Below are 22,616 nucleotides of genomic sequence, written 5' to 3'. Positions count from 1 at the left end.
GTTAAAAATTGTAATTTCAATCACTGTAAAGCAAATAATTTCAACACTTACCATGTTACAAATGATGCTCGATATGTCCTGCATCCTGTTCCACACACCTCCGTAAGCGGCGGCATATGGATGTTCGTACATCATGTAGCATCATTGGAAAGATAGATGCACACACACCTTGGATACGCGCCTTCATATCATCAGTAGTTGTTGGTACGTTGGACATTACCCGATCCTTAACATAACCGCAGAGGAAAAAATCAAGTGGGGTTAGGTCAGGAGATCGTGGAGGCCAGTGAATAGGACCTCGACGCCCAATCCATTTATTCGCCATACGGTGGTCCACTAAGGCTCTGATCTGGCGTGCGTTGTGTGCTGGAGCACCATCATGTTGATATCATATTCTTATACGTTCTGCGAAAGGAATATTCTGTAACAACTCCGGGTATAGTACATCACTGATAAATGCGGCATAGGTATCACCAGTAAGACGTCCATCAAAAAAAATATGGCCCAATGATATGGTTACCAAAGATGCCACACCATAAATTAAGAGACCACCGATGCTGATGAGCAACTTGTCTCTGCCATAGTGAATTTTCCCTGGCCCAATAATGCATATTATGTCGGTTTACGTGTCCTGTGTTTGTAAATGTAGCTTCATCGCTAAACAAGATGGTGGATATGAAGTTGCGCTGTCTGTTTTCCATACCTTCCAACCATAGACAAAATTGCAATCTGGCATGAAAATCATTGCCAGGTAGTTCCTGATGTAAGATGATATGATACGGATGAAACATGTACTCGTGCAAAATACGCACTACAGATCTTTGGCTAACTCCACTGGCCTGAGCGAGGTATCTCGTGGTAACATGTGGGTCTACATGCACTGCTGCCAATATTCCTGTTGCACGTTCTTCATTGGTTGCAGAGCGGTAACGACCCCTACCTCGCCCCCTACAAGACTACCATGTTGCCGCAAACGTCTCTCCAATCGCAGAAATGTCATGTGAGATGTTTTTTGGCGTTGGGGATAGCTCATTGCATACATTCGTGCCGCGTTACGACAGTTTCTTCTACATTCACCCAACACAAGCAACATATCTACACAATGATCGAACACCGCCATTGCTCTATTCAAATGCTACCCAAACTAATAATATTAATGCGATAGTGTTCGTTTCCTTGTACGGAAAACTTATCACCAAAGTTGATATCCCGTTCTTTCTGCGCTTTTGAACCGTTCAACACACAACTACAGCCCCTACCTACAATATCCACACTGCCACTTCCCTTTAAGTCACTAACACTTTCACTAACAGCTAGGCAATGTAACATCAATGATGATTTTACGTTGATCACTACTACTCAAAAAGAAAAAAAATAATACCACACTATTCACACTGCATGAACAAACAACACACAGGTACAGTCAAATGTTCTCAGTAGAACAATGAAAATCACATTCCCCGTCCCCTGTGTGATCGGCTCTATTGACACTTGTGTATACCAGCCATTATTAAGGAGGTAGAGTACTAGCTATTGCTACGTTTCTAATGTTTATTTTCGGGTTTCCGACACCAATTTATAATACGTTAAAAAGTCTATTTTTCCTGGAGTTGAGACACCACTGATTTTGCAACATTTATTTCTACGTAGTATCTAGATTGTATCCCGGTTCTTAAACTACGTGACAAACACAATTTACCATTTTCTGTTCCCTTTTGAAAATTTCACGTTCACCCCCTCCCCAAAAAATGGGGGGCGGGGGAAACCTAATGTTTGACTCATTTCTTAGGCCCCTCTGTATTGTACATTGTCTCTTAATATTTTTCTTATATGATGTATAGTTCGCGAGATATTGGCTTGTAACACTTATTTATAAGTGCTGGAAATTTTATCGGATACAGGACCATTTTGGGGGCCCATCTTGAAAACGGTGTCCCATACCAAAAATTGTTTCCTACAAAAATTGTTCAACTTTTTCAAGCTCTTTCGAACGAGGTATCACTCGACCTATGCTCCCATTTGAAAATTTCACGTTCACCCCCTCCCCCATAATGGGGGGCGGGGGAAACCTAATGTTTGACTAATTTCTTAGGCCCCTCTGTATTGTACATTGTCTTCTAATATTTTTCTTATATGATGTATAGTTCGCGAGATATTGGCTTGTAACACTTATTTTGACTCACCCTGTATATATATAAGCGGTCTGTATTGGAGTAGCGGTCTGTATTAAAACTGCAAAGAATTCTCTGCACTGTATAATTCCAGACGAGCCTTCAACAGAATTTTCAGATGTGATCTGATTTTAAGATGGTTATGAAGTTGACAGAGACAATCCTTGACAGCTATGAACATGGAATCCTTCGGTGAGAAATCGGTGGCACTACACTCCATCGACTTCAGAAATAACGTGTATTACGAAGCCTTATTTCACAATTGAGGATATTGGGGCATAAACCCGTCAGGTCCAGAAAGTGAAAGTGTAAAAGAGATAGCTTCACAAGAGTTTTCCTTCATCCGATTTTCTTTAAACTTGGCACATATATACTCTACCGAAAGGAAATCGACAATTATGATTTTGTTTCTTTCGGAAAATGGGTTAAGGGAGCAAAGAAACCACTTTCAAAAAAAGGGTTCCCTTAAATTAAAGTGACACTCTGTCGATGCAAAGATGTCTTCAAAGTACCAAATATGTGTTTTGTCATTTCTGGGAGAAAAGTGTTGTAGTGGCAATGCCCCCTCGAAATGTCAAAGGAACTCGCACAATACTTTCGGAAATTGAATTTTCGTGGAATTCCTTCAAACCGTCATATGTTTTAGATATGATGTTCCTGAGAAAAAGCCTCAATATGCACAGCCACTAATCACTGACCGTTTGACCACTACAGGGTTACTTTTTTTGAAAATAGCTGAAGATAACGAAATTCTAGATTTCGGTTTAAATGGCTGAAACCGTTATAAGTCGTAGATATTGTGATCCTGAGAAAAAATCTGAAGAGGCACAACCGCCCATCACTGACCGATTGGCCACTATAGGACCACTTCTTTAAAACGAGCAGGAGGTGTCGGTATTCTGGATTTCGATGTAATTGCTTGAAAGGACATCTACAACATTTCACAGTTTCGTTAATTTACAACGAAGTCAAAAGCATCGTTGTAAACAGCTGTTTTAAAAATTTCTGGAAATGTATTGGCCAAACGGTCATAGTTCGATGGTTGTGTTCATTAAGACTTTTTCTCATGATAAGATCTTCAACATATGTTAGTTTTACACAATCTTACCAAAATCTAGTACATGGTCATACTGGGCTGTTTTTAATAAAGTAGTCGTGTAATGACCAAACGATTAGTGAGGTATCGGTATTCTGAATTTCGATGTAATTGCTTGAAGGGACATCTACAACATTTCACAGTTTCGTTAATTTACAACGAAGTCAAAAGTATCGTTGTAAACAGCTGTTTTAAAAATTTCTGGAAATGTATTGGCCAAACGGTCATAGTTCGATGGTTGTGTTCATTAAGACTTTTTCTCATGATAAGATCTTCAACATATGTTAGTTTTACACAATCTTACCAAAATCTAGTACATGGTCATACTGGGCTGTTTTTAATAAAGTAGTCGTGTAATGACCAAACGATTAGTGATTTGTGTTTGTGTCCACTAATACTTTTTCTAAGGATGCCAATATCTACAACATATCACGGTTTCAGTCATTTTCACCGAAATCCAGAATATCACTATTTTAGGTTGCTTTCCAAAAAGTGGCATCGTAGTGGCTAAACGGTCAGTGATTGGTGTTTGTACCTATTGAGACTTTTTCTCAAGATTGCAACATCTAAAACATATCACAGTTACAGTCATTTTCACCGAAATCCAGAATATCACTATCTTCGGCTGCTTCCAAAAAGTGGCCTTGTAGTGACCAAACGATCAGTGATTGGTGGTTGTGCCCATTAAAACATTTTCTCAGAAATACAATATTTACAACATGTCACGGGTTTGATCAATTCCACCGAAATACAATTTCCGTAAGGATTGTGTTCTTTGTCATTTCGAAGGGGAGCATTACCCCTTGCAACCTTGCAAACCTTTTCTCACAAGAACGTCAAAACACGTATTTCGTAATCTGAAGTCATCTTTCCATCGGGAGAGTTTCGTCTCTTCAGTGTGTCCATTTTAATCATTCGGACGGTTTCTCAAAAAGGAGCCCTTTACCCCTCTTAACCTATTTTCCAAAAGAAACAAGAAACGTGTCGATTTATTTTCAATTTAGTATATATGTGCAAAATTTGAAGAAAATCGGATTACGAGAAACCCTTGTGAAGCTCTCTCCTTTACACTTTTTGAACTTGACACATTTTTTGGCTCAAAGTCTTCAATTATACATAAAAATCGTGAAATATACCGTAAAAAATATATCGCAGCAATTATTATTCCAAACACAAGCAACTGTGGAGCTAATTGTTCCTATGCGCTATTCACTATTCTCAAGGCTTACAACTTGTCTACTTTGGGCTCATCTTTAAATAAGAGTACATCTGAAAATCCTATTGAGAGCACGTCTAGGATTTATACCCTGTACTTAATCCCTTATTCACCCATTGTTCGTTGATGAAATATGAACTTTCTGATTCCAAATGTATGTTTTTCTTTCATGAATAGCTACTCCGCAATTTCTCGAATTCGAAATGTTTAGTGTCGAAATTTAGCTTTCCCATGATTTTGGACAGACGTAGCTTTGAAACTATGCGTTACTCCCCAGCTTCTGATGAATGGTTTTGTTGTAATATTTTGATTTTAGGTATATATACAACGGTTGATTTATTAAAGAACGTTCTGCTGGCCACAACTACAAATTGATGTTATGAAATCAATACTTATGTGCTTCTGAACAATGTCAAGTAGCTAAGATTTTCGGCAACAGAATGGCACTAGTGGTTATACATGATTGCCGAAAACACCAGGGGTCAATTGCTCAATAATGTTACTCAAAACAAATGCAAGAACGCGTTATGATTCCCATTATTGTGAAGCCCATAATGTTTTAACAAAGGTCAGTTATACAAAGACCGATGGTATAGAGACTAATAGTCATCTGATCATCGAATCCATAGTTTAAGATTTAATCATAACTTTTGCAGCTAATGTAACCAGTAAAATCATTTAACTGTTGTACACTTTTTTCAAAAGTGATGAGCTGCGTGCTCGTATTCTTACCTTCTTCGGAATTCCCATTTTCCTCAGAACTTTCGTTGCTATCAGTTTTATTCGAAGGACTAGAAGTTGATCCGTTGTTGTCTGGCATATCAGGTGATTTATCAGGCGGTCCTTGAAGGAGTTATTAGACAGCATTAATACGAAACAGCAATTTTTTTTTTTATTTTTATTTAAAATTCATTAGAAAAAAATACTATTAAAACATGTTTCAAGTTTATTCACTCCATCGAATTGATTTGACGAAACATATAAGCTCAAATACGCCACACACAAAGAAGAGGATACAGAAGAAATATATAGTGATGGTTTAATTTCATTTCTAAGATGGTTGGTTGAAAAAGGCATAAGTGACAATTAAGGATATTTGTATTATATATTGTCTATTAATACATATTCTTATAAGTGTTCATCGTGTTTGTTTAGTTTTAGATCCATGTAAAAGTAAATTTGTTAGTATATTATTACGGTATTATTATTATTATTATTATTATTATTATTATTATTATTATTATTATTATTATTATTATTATTATTAACGTGCCGTAAATCCTAGTGTGTATACATATTTTCTATTTGGTCGTAAAAATATTTGTAGGTATGCTAACACATCCTTCACGTTAAATATGCTTCTTGTTGGTTTGTATAACTTTCTATGTGTTGCTACATATATTCGAGTACTCGGTTGTATTTATTGAGGTTGCAATTGAGTTTCTTAATTTTAATATGATCAACAAGCAATTACAAAAATTAATTTCCCTGTGATTAGTGATATCTACTTTACACACAAAATATGTATTTATTAAGATCTACACCTACAAAAATATATAACAACTCACTACATTTGCTGCTCTTTACACAATACGGAATTTATTATTGGCTAAACGGTTAGCGTACGAGCTCTTGGCGTGGGACACCCGCGTTCGATTCCCGGCAGAAGCTCATGTGGTTCGGAATCCACGTTAATCAATAAGTTCTGTCTCATATAGGCTCGCTGCTGAAAGGTACGTTGATCTCACAATCAACAATCTACAGCCAACACAATACAGTTAAAAATATATCGGTATCTACAAATAATTGATTATTTTCATCTGATTATTTTGCTAATATGTGGCCATGTGAGGCTGTGGATGAAGCCAACTTCTGGCATACTTCCACTTTACTTACACACACACACTCATATATACTGTGTGCATACATATATTACCGGTAGGAAGATAGCCAGCAACGTAAATGACAAGTTCCTTTACGTATAGGTAAACCGGAATTAGCTCTGAGAATTAGCGGATTAGAATTAGCAGATTAGAATGGATTAAAGCTGATTTGTAATTTGGAAGTTACGAATACAAGAACTGAATAAAATATTAGTATGTGCGATTATAGAAATCAATTAATATTACTATGATACAATAAAATCGAATATCTCTAAATTTACTAAGGCATACGTTTGGAAAATATGTTGTTCCATTCCTAACTTACACTCTCAAGATCTTAATTTTGAGAAACGAGACGTGACATGTCATCAGTGACATATAATCACCTTCGTTATTGTAGTACACTGATTAGAGAATCTCAATTAATCCCTAACTATACGTAGCAATTTCTTTATTTTTCTTTCACCTTACCATTTCCTACATAAACAGTAATCCAATTGTTTATTTTACTTGCTTAAATTGTCCCATTTCAAATGTTCACCTTCTTTCTGTGCCAAACAGTCAATACGCACACGTGTCATAAAATATATTTGTTTTCCTTAGCTTTAGTTAGAATGTTTTTTAATCTAAACAATATTGATTCAAAGAAAACAAATGAAAATCATTGTGAGGTGGCACTAAACGTGAACAAGGAAAGCAATTATGCTTATTGATGCCTACAAGCAGCATTTTGTTTTCCATAACTGTAAACTTAAAGAATATTGCAACAAATATAAAGCAAACAATTTATGGGAAAATGTGGCAGAAGTTGCCCTTTGAAGGACAGAGACTACAGGGTAGTGAACGATCATATTTGGCTTGTACGGTTTATATTTCCAATTGCTCGTTTAATTTAACATTTATGCGATTTGAAAAGCTTAACTGCCTCAAGCGAGTACTTCGTTCCACTCTATACCTAGCAGCAAATGCAACAATTGAATAAAGAAATTTAAACAAATAGAAACACAATTAAGTTTTGTATTTAATTGTTTATAGTGTATGTAAAAGTTATAGCTAACTTATTTAACCAAATGACTATCAACCCCTTGGGGACCCTATGGTACAATTTGTACCATACTCGTTTTTCATGGTACATTGCGTTATTTCTCTTCTATTTGAGCTTTTTCGTCCGGGTTTTTTTTTTTGTTTTGTTTTCCAAGTCCAGAGGCCTTGTAGAAGACATTACGTATGGGTTCAGACCGTCCTGTGTCCAGACATAGGAGGTGATGACGTCATAAGTCAAAAATTTATTTTCTCATTTACTGAGCCTGTGTTCAATATTTTTTGGCGGGCTCATTTTTCCACATAGAGGATTGAAATCTTGCACAAACCTTCAGTCCTCCGAGTAGTATTTACCAGATTTTTTGTTCCGATGTCAGTACTAAAACAGGGGGGAACCAGAGGGGAAAAATGTGAAAAAAGGGATATTTTTACCCCCAAAATCCCGTTTTTCGTCATTTTCCCGCCTCACATACATGATGGGGACACGTGAGTCATACCGTCTGAAAGGCAGTTCCATTCTCAAGAGAATGACTTTCAAATTACTATCCTAGGGTAATTAGGGACGTCTCAGGGATTTTTTGAAAAATATACTTCTATATAGGGAAAAATGGGAAATGGTGGGTATTTTTTTTTTTTTTTTGCGGGCTTACTTTTGCACCTAGAAGATTGAAAATGTGCAGAAACTATCAGTCCATCTAGTAGTATTTCTCAGATTTTTCCAGATCTCTGCGTTAAAACAGGGGGGTCCAAAAGGGGGAAAATATTGAAAAAAGGGATTTTTAGACCAAAAAATCCCGTTTTTCGTCATTTTCCCGCCTCACATACATGATGGAGACACGCGAGTCATACCATCTGAAAGGCAGTTCTATTCTGAAGAGAATGACGGTCGAATTATTATTCTATGGTAATTAGGGACGTCTCAGTGATTTTTTTTTCAAAATATACTTTTGTATAGGGTAACATGGGGAAATTTCTGATTTTTTTCTGGCGGGCTTATTTTTGCACCTAGAAGATTGAAGTTGTGCATAAATATTCAGTCCATCGAGTAGTATTTAACAGATTTTGTTTCAGATTTCTACGTTAAAACAGGGGGGTCCAGAGGGGCTAAAAGTTGAAAAAAGGGAAATTTAGACCACAAAAATCCCTTTTTTCTGGGATTTCCCGCCTTAGATACATGATGGAGACATGTGAATGGTACCGCCTGAAAGGCAGTTCTATTCAAAAGAGAATATGGTGGACACATGTCCCTAGGGTAATTAGTTATGTCCCAGGATATTTTTTCCCTGAGATCATAGTGTTTTGTGGTAATTTGGGGCATTGTGGGAATTTCTGACAAAATTTTTCCCGCCCTTACTATTCAAGATAGAAACTTGAAATTTGGCACACACATTCAGTATACCAAGTACTATTTATCAGATTTTTTAGATGGCTACGTTCACACAGGGGGGTCCAAGGGGCCAAAGTTCGAGAAAAAAAATCCCTCCAAAATTTTCACTTTGGCATTTTTCCCGCTTCTGTTATATGGTATGAACATGCAAGTGATACCATTTGAAAGCCAGCTCTATTCTGAAGAGAATGAGGTATGAACGATGATCCTAGGATAAATAGTGACGATACAGTAGCTGCTTGACTGAAAGTTTAAAAAATAACCCAAAAAACCTGGATCCGGAAAGGTTCAAAGGTAAAATTTGATCCAATATTTGATGGAAAACTATGACTATGCTAAAGACAGTTAAAGCATTTAAGTAAGAATTTTACCCATCAAATTAGTAGCGCAATAACATTTTACGAAATAAAGTGCATACATTTAAGTGTACACTAAGGAAACTTCCAACTTTCTTGAATTGTCGAATATATGCTGCGTTACGTTTCTACTACTACAAATTGAAAAAAAAGAGTTATACGAGTTCTATGAAATATAAGTACATTCACTTAAAATAATTTCTGCTTTGGCTTGTCTGTATGTATCGCATTTCGACCTTGCTTTTAATTTAATATTGTCGCCTGAAATGTAAAAGAATTTTTTTTTTTAAATCTTTTCCCCATACCACTGTATCGTGAGTATAAGATACGTAACTGAAAAATTGTTATTTAAAAAATGTGCATCAGCACAAGAATTAATTTGCACAATGGACACTCTTCGTTGGAATGTTATACACACTGTGTACTAATTCTTAAGTTTGGAACGAATGTGATAGTCTTTCATAGCTTAGGAAGACAACTGTATTGTACATTTTTTTATTCTTTAATGATCAAATAGCCCATTTTGATCAATGTTTTCTGGAATAACGTTAAGTGACGTAACGGACAAAATGTCACAAAAGTGTGAACGTTTTTCCGATACTGCTAAGTTATCCTTACCTTGTGAAGAATTTCCCATTTCAGTGGAATCTTCATCGCTTTCCGGTTTATCCTCACTAGGTTGATTACCATAAGGTCCTGGCTCCATCATAGGTGGTGCGCCACCTGTTTCATCCATACCTCCTGAACGAGATATTTCATAGCATTAATGAGACTCATCAATTATTAATGTGCAAAGGTAAAAGAAAACATTATACAAGAAATATTAAATAATATTCACTGTATTCGCCTCATTTTAACGAAACGTTTAAGCCCGAGAATAGAAAAGGGAAATAGAGGAAAAACAGACATAAAAGAGTGATAGATAAATAGTGAAATAAAGGATGATAACATGAATCAATTAATGAACTAGTCAACAAAGCCAAGCCGTCTGATTCATTTATAAAATATTTTACAGAAAATTGTCAGATATACCAGCGTCTTGTCTACTACAGAACTTTACGAAAGTAACATACAAAAACGCTCTCGTCCGCCCTCGGCTGGTCAGCCACTCCGGTTGATCCGACCGTGCTCGAGCCAAACTTGTCCCGACTCGTCAGTGACTCACGAGACCAATTGTCGTTTACTGCCTTCCGGGCATTTTTATTTACTTGCTGTTATCGTACATCCACTTTAGTGAGAAGTCATCTCGTGTATCGTTTCTTTCGTTGTATGCGTTTTCTACACTGTACTGTACAGTAGTTTCTAGTGTTCACTATTCGCTTGTTTATACTGTAGAGAACAATATAATGTTTGAGTTCAAAGATTGTTTATATTACTGAAAATCCGCTTTTTCTGTATTTTCTGATAACCCAACATTTTTTGCGTGACGAACATATCGCCAGTCCCAAGAATGACGGATTAGAAGGGTTCTACTGTATTTGCATTTATTATATTTTAATAGATGTATTGATTTTTCATATTCAAATACTTCCAGGAGTTTCAGCTGTATACTAGAGATGCAAAAAAGCCGGCTTTTTTGAATCGATGGTTTTTTTTACATAAAAAGCCGGCTTTTTTGGAAAAAAACCGAGAATTTTGGAAATTTTGGCTTTTTTCATTTTCATTAGTTTTCTATCCAAATAGCTTTCTTATAGTATATTCTATAGTCAGATAAGATTTCCACGACCTGAATGCCATATTTAGCTCTGTAATTCACCATCAAGATGGATGGAACACATATTTTACGAATTAAAGCTAACATGAAGAATGTAGTATTTGAGGGCAATTTTACAGGTTATTTAACTTTATTTTAACTTTTGAGTTATCGACATTTTTTTCCTTCTCTAGATCAGTTTAGTTTGTCATCCGTGTTTCATTTCTAAGAGCTTAGTACTCCAGCTTCTAGCACGAAAGTTAAACTTACGTTTTTCTATATATCCGTCAAAGCATACGTTTTTCAATATGTCCGTCAAACCGTATTTGCACATTTTTGTTATACTGTAGTTGTGCAATGATTTAGCAATAATTTTCCAGATACAACCTTGAATACCAATTTATACAAATAATCAATAGCGGATTTAGAAAAGTACTTTGGGAGGGGTTTCTCTGATTGTTTCGTTTTCTAAAAAGTCCTAATTTTATTTGGGAGGCGCTTGAAGTTTATGAGTACAGGCATAACTAATATTTCGTTTCGTTTATATGTTTAGCAATAATCTTCCGGATACAACCTTGAAGATCATTTTATACTGAGAATCAGTGGCGAATTTAAAAAAGTGTTTTGGGAGGGGTTTTCTTACTACTAATGTTTAGTTTTTCTAAACATTCGTAATTTTTATTTGACGGGAGCTTAAAGTTTATGAGTAAAGGCATAACTAATAGATATTTCGTTTGTTTTAGACATTCCACAACTTTGGAGAACAGGCTTCAGTCCAAAAGACCGATCCTCTAACCTTCGCAAAACCGTCACTGCTGGTAATTAGTAATAATAACGATTTAAAAACAATAAGAAAGGAAGTCGGCCAACTCCTACACTCCTAGTCGGCCAGTACACGCACTATTTCTACATTCTCAGATGGAATGAAGGAAGGGTTTGTCAGAATGGTCGAATGCTGGGTTGAATCCCGGACTTCCCGATAGAAGCGCAAAAGCCAACCACTCAGTCAGGTTTGTTGTGCAGTTCTATTTAGCTTAACTTAAATATATTCCGTAGTCTTTTTTTTTTTTTTTTTTTTTTTTTGTTCCGTAATGATATGTTGAATCCCTCTTGTTAAAAATTCAGAAAACTTGAGGACTGGGTAAACCGTGATGGTGGTCAAGGGCGCCCATGTTGTGGTTTCCAAGGAGGGGAAATATAAGCGACGTTTCAAAAATAGTTTCAAATTTTGCTGTAACTAATGTAAAAATCCTATTGGATTTTCAATATTCTGAAGTACATTTTCCTCTAGGGGGGGCAAGCGCCCCCTTAACCCCCCTGATGGGCGCCCTTGATGGTGGTTATAAAAAACTTGACTGTAGAATTTCAAGAATATACAGAACCATGTGCAGCCTTTAATTGTATCATACAAATCTAAGTATTTCTCTTATGTTTTATTTTAATTTTATTTTGTTTCAAAAAGAGGGTATGGAATATTTTGAAGTAAAAATACTACATACAATTTTGCTAGTTATTTGTGTATTTTTTGAAAGAAGTTTTTACTCTTAGGGTTGGCTCGTTTACACCAGAAGTTTTTTTTTTTTAATAACTGGTTTAAACTAAAAAAATTAAAAGAACATAAATGCGAATCGTGTGAACTTCATAGTGACGTTTCACATGTCAAACCATCTGCATTAGTCTTATTTCCTTTTCACCTTTTAATCAAGGTGTCCCATGTTCAATTGTCGGTCGAACCACAACCCTTCTTTCATGTGTAAGCCAAGTACTCTTTCGGATGTCACTTTAAGCGAAAGTCTTCTCCTTGATAACCTCGGTATTACGTAAGGATGTTAAGCCTAAACATACAAAACGAAACCAAATTATATATTTCTGCATGCCTGTTGTTTTATAAAGAAGCGAAGGTTGCTTAAATATATTGATTAAAATTGGTAAAATTTATCGATTGCCTACTTAGCTTCCAACATTAGCTTGGATTGGACTTTCAATGATACCTACATACTAAATTTGTAATTTAATACCTCAGTTTTAGAAAAATAAACACACTGCTGAACAAGACTGCACTTATTTAATATAAAAACACATTTACACGTGACGTTTCGATCTTCTATCCAAGATCCTCATCAGACGTGAGTGTATGTCTGATGAGGATCTTGGATAGAAGATCGAAACGTCACGTGTAAATCTGTTTTTATATTAAATAAGTGCAGTCTTGTTCAGCAGTGTGTTTATTTTTCTGATTTTATTCGCAAGACGACTATGATTGTGTGTCACTCAGTTTTAGCGTACTGATTATAATACGTTGACCTTTAAATTTTACATGCAAATTAAATTTTACAGGATTTTCCCGTTATTGTTTTACATTTAAAAGAATGACGGGATTTTCCCGATGGCTAGGGCGGGAGTTTCTCAATTTAAGAAATTTGCTGACCGGACTTCTTTAAGCTTATGGGACCTCTTCCAGCATAACCCCGTTGTTGAATAATAACACCAAGGCGAAACAAACTTATTTCTGTGAATATGTAATACAAATACATAAAGCAAAATATCTAAATCAAAAAACCTGGTTTAAACCCCAAAAAGCCTGGTTTAAACTGCCCCCCCCCCCAAAACGGGTTTTTGGCATTTTCAGAAACAACGATGGTTCTTGCCAACTCTGCTTACTTTTGTATATAGGAGGTTAAAATGTGTTTATTCTATACATTGGTTAATCCTTTGGAATTCATAATGTAAAAATGTTGAAGTAAAATTGTTTAAAATATCTTTTCGAAATTCATTGTTTACTTTCGAGGTTTTATATTCTTATCGGCATCAGCCACTAATTAAATGACTTTCTGTGTTATAGAGAAGCGAAACAAAGTCTGCTTTATCGATTTAAAGCAGAATTTTGAAAAAAGCCCAAAATTTCCCAAGCAAAAAAGCAAAGCAGAAAAAACCGAGTTTTTTTCCAAAAAAGCCGGTTTTTTCCCGAGCCCTTGCATCTCTACTGTATACGTTCATTTTCTTTCAGGTTCTGTGTGTGTGTGTCAGTGAGTGTGAGGCGTTGGATGGGAAAGTGGCATAAGTTCTTTTTTATTTTATTTATTTATTGATTCCTTTGAAGAAAACAAGACATTAAGTCATTTCCTTGAACTTGAAATAACATCCTGTTGGATGGCAACGTTGCGTATCTCAAAGTTAAAAGACCAGGCCATAGGCCAAGCGATGGCAGAAAAAAGTACCGACTTTATCGCACACAGTAATTCACTCTATAATTGACATTACCATAACCAAGATGAAGATTTATATGTACTAATAAATAGCTTTATTTGTACTTTGTACACTCGAAGAAATAGACATTTTATATTTGGCTTAAGCTTATCTCCTGAAAATAGTAAATCTACTCTCGCCAACGTCATTCTTCTGTGGAGTTTACCTTCTCTCCCCTTCGTCTCTTGCACAGTACGTGAACCATGACAAAAGCTTCAAACACGAAAAGAAGTGAAGTGTCTCAAGGAAAAAATAATTTTAAATGCATGTTTAAAAGACATATTCTGCTTCAGAACTGTAACAACAATACTAATTTTGTATTTTCTGTGTTACATTTCAGCCCACAGTTCGCATAATTATAATCTAGTCTACTACTTTTTTTTTCTGAAATTCAGTTGAACATACCATCTTAATATCATCTTTTTATTACAATACTTAAAGAATTAAACGGTTACATCTTTTAAATTTTGTACATGATGATTATACAAGATGGATCTAGTGTTATATATTATGTTTCTCGTTTCTATGACGACCAACGACACATATCAACACATACCAACGACACAACGACACATGATTACCATGTTCTCAAAATATCAATAATAATATCAGAAAATGACTAATTTTATTTCTTTTCGTATTTTCTTCTTCTTCTAACTAGCTTTTGCATATTTCAATAGCACATATTGTCCGTAAATACAAGAATTGATATTTGAAATACACAATATCGTTAATGACGCTCGAACAATAGGACTTTTTTGTTTACAATAAGAAAAAATAATTCTGGGCCGTTCGATATTCTATATTAATTACCTAAATTTTTGAATGACCCTCATATGTATATATAAATTACATTTCATTTCATATAATTATATATCATATTCATTTTATATTAATATTATCTCCATATTGATTTTGATTCTCATAATTAATTTTATTCTAATTAGTCATAAAATTCATCGACGAAAAGAGAAGGTACATTCAAAATGCAGTATACAAGTTATTTAATTTTGGGTACTAACTAAATTCTTCATTTCGATGCCATTAGTACTTATTGTAAATTAAAAGTTAACAAAATCTGTTGTTCGCTCGGGCATAATTAAGAAGGTTATGAAAAGATTATGACATTCTTATAATAATTCTTTGAACGAGGAAGAATCAAATACATAATAATATATAGGATTCAAACGACGTACAAATTACAAACGAAATATCAACAATGTTTAAAATGAAAAAGATACTCAATATCATAACAAAAAATAACACAAATAAAAAATATCATATTAAGCATTAATAACTAACTAACTAACTAACTAACTCTATGGCCTATGGAACCCGGAGGTTCAGTACCGCGTTCACAAAAGCTCTCCACTAACTTCTATCCTTAGCTAATTGCATCCAGTTTCTACTTTGTATTCCTATCTCTGCGAGATCCATCTTAATATTATCCTCCCATCTGCGCCTAGGTCTTCCTAATGGTCGTTTTCCTATGGGTCTACCAGTCAAGACTTTGAAAGCGTTTCTGCTTTCTTCCATTCTAGCTACATGACCTGCCCACCTAAGCCTCCTAGACTTGACGACCCTAACAATGTTGGGTAAACCGTATAAACTATGTAGTTCCTCGTTATGAAGCTTCCGCCATTCCCCATTCTCGTTCCTCTTGGGTCTGAATATTCTTCTCAGGATCCTGTTCTCAAATACTTTCAGTCTATGTTCTTCCCTCAGAGTAAGTGACCATGTTTCGCAACCATACAGAACAACAGGCATGATTATCGTTTTATATATTTTAAGCTTCAAATTCCTCGACAGAATTCGCGACGACAAGAGATTTTGAACCGAATAGTAACACGAATTCCCTGCTTTTAGTCGACATTTAATTTCTTCGTGAATATGATTTTCGTCTGTTAATATTGATCCTAAATATTTGAAAGTATCCACTTTATCAAAAGTATTATTTAATATTTTAACGCCTCCAAAATTTGCCGTATTACGGTCCCGACGCACTTCCACGTATTTAGTTTTCTCTGCATTTACTTCTAAACCCATGTCCCTGCAAGCGTTTAATAAGATCTCTGCATTTCTTTCTACTGTTCTCCTATCATCCCCTATTAAATTTACATCATCAGCATATGCCATAACCTGGTGAATGCCGTTCAACTCTAGGCCCTGGTTGCTATCTTTGATTTTCCTTATGGCGTATTCCAGCACAAAGTTAAATAATAATGGCGACAACGCATCTCCTTGTTTTAGGCCATTTTCGACGTGGAAGCTCGTCAGTCCTTGTCCGAGGCTTTTGTGAATATTTCTGAACAAGTACCTTTTTTTACAGGATGAGGGTGTTAGTCTTACCCAAACCCCCAAGCTGGAGGACCACTCCTAGTCGTCTGTCCGCGACTGCTTATTCAGTATATTCGCAGCTTACCTCTATATCTAGAGGCCTTCTCCTCGATCCGCAACCTGAGGACGCGCCATGCCGTGGTGACAGGAACCCACGTTACACGGTATTAAGCATTAATTTGAAGGTTAAATGTCATTTATGTTAATCTTGGATACAAGTTCAGAATTAACTAATGTCTTAACTAGCTGTATCCATTTACTTTTAGTATATTTTGAAGGACGCCATATTTTTAGTTCATCAATATTACGTAAACCCTAAAGTTTACTGGTTTTCACATACATTAGTTCTACAACTTTAGGATTAATTTGTTTGATACATAAGTAAGGTTTTATATGCAGGACTATCTGTATAGAATTGAAACATTTAAACAAAGTATGAATAACAAATGAAATCAATTGATGTCTAAATGAAATGAAATAAAAATCAATTGAATATGTTTTCTTGGAAGCCACAACGTTATGTTTAGTTACATTTCCAAAGAGTTCAGTTAAGTTGCATTGAATTACACAATCATGAATGTAGTACGGCGTGTCCTTTACTTCAACAGTACTTTTTTGTGAGAATTTCTGCCATCTAAGTAAGTATTACGAAATCCAATTAGATGGAACTTAGATCTACTGTTTGCCTGATTTCTAAATGTTGTACGGTTAATATTTCTGTTGCGTCTGAATTTAGGTTCAGTTTTATTACCGGTGAAATTAGGTTTAGTTCTCATTCATGTTACTGGTGGTGAAATGTCGTGACTCCTAACAGGGCTGTACCTATCCTTTCCACGATATTCATGGTAGTCTGCCCTACCACGGTTTCTGTCCCACGAAGACTCCCTCTGAACATCCGATGTGTCTCTGCCCTACTTCTTAGAAATAACCTCATCAATCCAGCGAAATGAATTTTGTGACGATCCTGGGCCACGTTGTCTAAAAAGAGCTTCTTCATTATTTTTCTCATCGTTATCCCGGTCTTCCACCAACTGAATGTGTAACACTGCTTCACTTAATAATTCAATCGAACTAAACGGCAGTCCCGTTTGTTCCATTTTCTGACGAAAAGCCCTTTTAATTCTCGATGGATCCAATCCTATTTGAAGAGTGGCCACAGTGGACTCAGTGTTCATCAAGCCTTACACCTCTTCATCCGTTACTTCCCGAAGTTGATGACTGAAAACAGGAGACACTACTGGGTCTTCCAGGACGTTCCCGACATGCTATATGACTTCGAGGCTCAATAATTGGGCGTTCTCTAATCGCCTGCTTCGTAAATTCTTCAGTGATCTGACTAGTATTTTGAGTGATTACAGTTTCCACAACTTCTACAGAATTTTGAACCTCGGTGAACCTATGTAAAATCTGCTCCATCTTACGATCACTCTGTTCAAATTTCGAATGTAACTGTTCATTCATTTGCTCTATTCGGGTGTCCCATTTAATGTCCATTTGTTGATTTGTTTGCTCAATCCGTTGTGACAACTGTTGGTTTGTCTGGTCAATTCGTTATGACAACAGCTGATTATTACTGTCCATCTGTTGCTTCATTTGCTCCCGAAGTTGTCTGATACGGTCAGCTATGTTCGTGGATGCGTGTATTTCTATATTACCACTTTCTTCATTTATACTTTCACTTTCAGTAACACTCATTTTAGTATTTCTGTAAATCTTTCTCTTACTCCTTAACAAAGTATATTCCACTTTGCTGGATTTGCTAACTGCTACGTAATCTTAAAATTAATCTAAAGGTTTTCCTTGGTCAGTAGACTAGTCTCTATTAAGTAACGATATCTTATTCTTGAAGTATGCCTACTATACTTCGGCACAAACCCACATAACATGTAATCCTGCGGCGGCAAACACCACATAAAATGTAAGGTCCAGTCCGAATATTTATAATATAGTCTACTATTTTTATCAAAATCCACTTAAACACACCATCTTGATATTACCTTTTATTCACAATACGTAAAGAATTAAACGTTTATACCTTCTAAATATTGCACATGTTGATTATACATGATGGATTTTCTGTTATATATTATGTTTCTCGTTTCTATGACGAACAATAACACATATTATCAGATAACCATGTTAACAAAATATCAATAATAATACCAGAAAATAATTAAAGCTATTTCTTTTCATATTTCTTCTTCTTCTAACTAGCTTGTGCATATTTCAATAGCACATATTGTCCGTAAATAAAAGAAATTATATTTGAAATTACGTGTAAAATATACAATATCGTTATAGAACATAACGTAAAGCGCCATTCAAGCTGAAGGTCGAAACAAGGAAAGCATTGATTTTCTTATTGTTTTTTTATTTGTAAGGAATCTGCTATAAAACCCTTTTCTTTCCCGCAAATGCGATTGTTATTGAGTTTCCGGGTCTACCAGATTGGAAGTGATTATCTGCAAATCTATCCCAATTTCGTTCTTACTGTGGTTTCAAAGCCTATCAGACAACATTTTGTTCAGTGGTGTATTGCCAACACAATGTCACTAGATACCTAGTCTCAACAGACGTTTAAATTTAAGCGATATGTGGTCAGTAATTGGCTTGTAGCTATAATAGACTGATTTTAGTTGAACGATGTATGATTGGAGTATAAATATCTGTGAAAAATTCAAATCTATTGGGAGCCATTGGAGTCGTTAGTACGAAACACGTTGACACATCTACACAGGCACAGACTGCTTTAGTAAAGTGAATGATCTTTGGGTAATTTACCGTCAAAACTTAGCCAGTCTTCAATTCCTTTGCCGAGAACACAGAGCGCATTTTCTAGTCTGACACATGTATGCCATGGAATAGATATTGCATCACTTAATACTTTGGAAAAGTGTGTTGTTGTTGCACTTCTCAAAGATTCACTCACTAGAAAAGGAACCGTATATAGCTCACAACTCATTACACCGACGTTCATTGTCACGTTCATCATCTTACCTATAGTTTTATCTACTGAGATCTATATCTTTTTTTTTCTTTTGGAATTCTGTTTTCATATTATGCAGTTTTTCTAGGTGTAGATGCGCTGCAAAGCTTCTACTTAATGCTGCATGCTCTGGTGTACTCTGTTGTATATACTGCTCCAGAAACTGTTTTAAACACACGTTTTCGGTTTGTTAGGTGGTATACATGGTTTGTTCCAGAAGTTCTCGTAGTAATGTTTTGTAGTTGGCAACGCTGGCTGACGGGGCAGAGGTACGAGCTGAGAAATTGGTGGGGGATCTAAGCTTGGAAACGAGACCGATGTCTGTCGTCAGTAGTCAGTTGTTGAGGTGTCTACTCCACCCTCGTTGAGCAAAAAAAAAATGGACCAGTTTACGAGCAGCATTATTCAATCAAATTGTGTGTGAAGCTAGATTAAAAAAGGGTTCTATGCTGTGTATGGACTGAAGTTAAACGAAGCTAATTTATGTAGTAAAACAACATGTTATACAGTGTCTAAAGCCTTATGGAAATCACTGTATATAACATTTATTTGAATCATTGTTGTCCAAGGAAGAAGCAATAAAGTCTATAATAATATCTACATTTGTAACTGTCGATCGATTTTATAACAATCCATGTTAACATACCGAGATTGCAAGGCGTGCGTGATTTAGTTTCCGAACATGCAGGACACTTCCAAATATCTTTTTTAAAAAAAGGTAAAATTGCATCAAGACGATAAGTTTTCAATATTCTTTTTCTTACCCGATTTAGGAATTGGACAAACTATTGAGTGCTTCCATTTCTCAGGGGAAATACTGGTTTTATTGCAAGATTAAATATTGTACTTAGATATAAGGTATTTAAAGATATCCCTTTACCCTTTAATGACATATGGAGGAACCTTGTTATTTTCCATTAATTTATTACATGTTAATTTTTAGATTTCCCTTTCAATCTCTTTATAGATATCCCCGATACAAAAAATAGTCTAGAACAGTATTACATAAGTACTTGGATCATTTAATAAAATATTAAATTTGAAATTATAAAGTACTGCTTCTGTCAAATAACTAAGTTAATATGTAAATAATGACAAATGTATACATACCAAAATTGAATAGATCTAGCAGTTCATCTTCAATTGCGAGTTGTCTTTTCGCAAGTGTATCTTTTGGTGTTGTAAACCCACGTCGATTGTCCATCATCATTCGTGGTGGCATTTCAGGAGTTTTGAAACGTAACGTTAGAAAAATGAAAATAAGAAATGATTTTATTTTTTTTAAAAAAACAGTGCTTTAACATGAATTATCGTGAAGTTTTATAAGAAACTTAATGAAAATTTCATCATAAGAATACCTAACAAACTGATGGCCTCAGTTTAAAAACTATCTACACTTAGTTTCATAGTTGGACTAGTTTTGACAGTGGCGTAGCACACTTTTGCAGGCCCCCCCGCAAAGTACAGAGAAGGGGCCCCACTTGTAAAGCCGACAGAAGTAAGGTTGAAGTTCTATTTCTTTAAAACTTTATTCATCGCAAGACTTCGGGGCCCCTTATACCTCGGGCCCCCCCGCACTGCGGGGGTTGCGGGGGCAGCTGCTACGCCACTGAGTCCTCAAAAGGTTCATTAATAGAAATAGTACATTCGAAGATATTTTCTTGCGACAATGTACTAAGTTAACCAGGATGCCACTGAGAGTACTTTTGGTCCGTACTACGTCAACATCGTAGTCGCATACGTATACAATGTGGATCCTGAAGGAAGCATGTATATGAGACTGTTCCCTACTATGCAATTAACCAAATCATAGGAACGGAATATGTATCATAACGGATATAAATTTTTATTCTCGACATGCTCATATCTCTGTTTGAACTAATCAACAATTTTAGACATTTGTATTTAATCATTTTATAGGCTTTCCTCATAGGCAGGACTAGAGCGGGGCCAGGGAGGGCCGCCTACCTAGAGGCAAATCTGACCCTCCCCAGAATTTTACTACTGGACTAAAATAATATTTACCTCAATTTACGCATAACAATTTTAGTGGTGCTTGTATATGAATATTTAATAGTGTCTATACTCATCCCCCTTTGTTTTTTTTTAAAAAATATGGTCTGATGCCTGGATGTAATAAAATACCTGGACAAATGTGATAGCGGGCAGCAATCTCTCGACTTGCGCTGTATGCATTTTTATTTTAATTTGATAGCTTCATTAATGTAAATTATTTTTGTATTGTTTCAAGTAATTAATTTATTGACGTAATAATTTTTTCTTGTTTATATATGTATGATAAATCAGCCTTATTATTATTTTATTTATAGCATAGTAACGTTTGAATAGTTAAAATTCACAGAGCAAATTGTTAAGTTACACAAAAAGATAAACAGAAAGGAAAGAAACAATCCGATTATTATTATTATTATTATTATTATTATTATTATTATTATTATTATTATTATTATTATTATTATTATTATTATTATTATTATTATTATTATTATTATTATTATTATACCCGAATAGGAGTCTTTAAAGACAACGTGATTGGTACTCTTTGTTTTTCTACTGTCTTTTACGTCTACATGTTTGTCCAAAAGTAAGTATACTCCCTGCATTGATCAAGTATAATATGCTAGCTTATAGGTTTATTTGGTTTGGCTGTTCCGAGCTTAAGATATAATTCCGAGCTTAGCTTTGGCTGTTCAGTTCACAACAGCAAAGCTAGAGCTGTGGCAGTTCCGAGCTTAAGTTATATTTAGTAGGATCTTAATATAGGAAATATACAATTTTAAACAAAGTTACGATATAATATATTTTCATCGAACTGTTACATGACAATCTTGTTAGCAGAAATAAGTAACTTGAAGAGCTTATAATGAGTGCGTAGTATTGTAGTACATACATACATACATACACACACACACACACACACACACATATATATATATATATATATATATATATATATATATATATAATTATTACAAAGTCTTGTTAAAGATTCTTCCAATTTTCAGAGCTAAGGGACCATGGCCCTCCCTAGGAAAATATCCTAGTTACGCCAATGGCATTTCGTGCAGTAGAAGCTACAATGGTTGAACTCAAAATTTTATGACGTTAGAAAACAAGCTGGCTGGCAAAAGCAATGTACGGACACCTTAGTATAGAAGTCCACATTGTGAACTGAACCTTAAC

At 35.3% G+C, this 22,616-nt stretch overlaps 1 protein-coding gene across 1 annotated transcript in view; it reads right to left on the bottom strand.

Annotated features, from left to right (window-relative positions):
* LOC145691736 (uncharacterized) overlaps positions 1–22,616 on the bottom strand; it is a 59,338-nt gene that overhangs the window by 12,850 nt on the left and 23,872 nt on the right. Inside the window, exons 3-5 of the mRNA XM_081767067.1 lie at positions 20,523–20,582; positions 9,769–9,891; positions 5,216–5,326 (exon numbers count right to left, since the gene is read on the bottom strand). Coding sequence (XP_081623193.1) covers positions 5,216–5,326; positions 9,769–9,891; positions 20,523–20,582 — 294 coding nt within the window. The remainder of the gene's footprint in view (positions 1–5,215; positions 5,327–9,768; positions 9,892–20,522; positions 20,583–22,616) is intronic.

This window comes from Thermobia domestica, chromosome 8, assembly GCF_964235325.1.
Source record: "Thermobia domestica chromosome 8, izTheDome1.hap1.1, whole genome shotgun sequence".
Taxonomy (NCBI): Eukaryota; Metazoa; Arthropoda; class Insecta; order Zygentoma; family Lepismatidae; genus Thermobia; species Thermobia domestica.
Note: the sequence above shows the minus strand (reverse complement) of the source record. Positions and strands in the feature narration are given on the sequence as shown.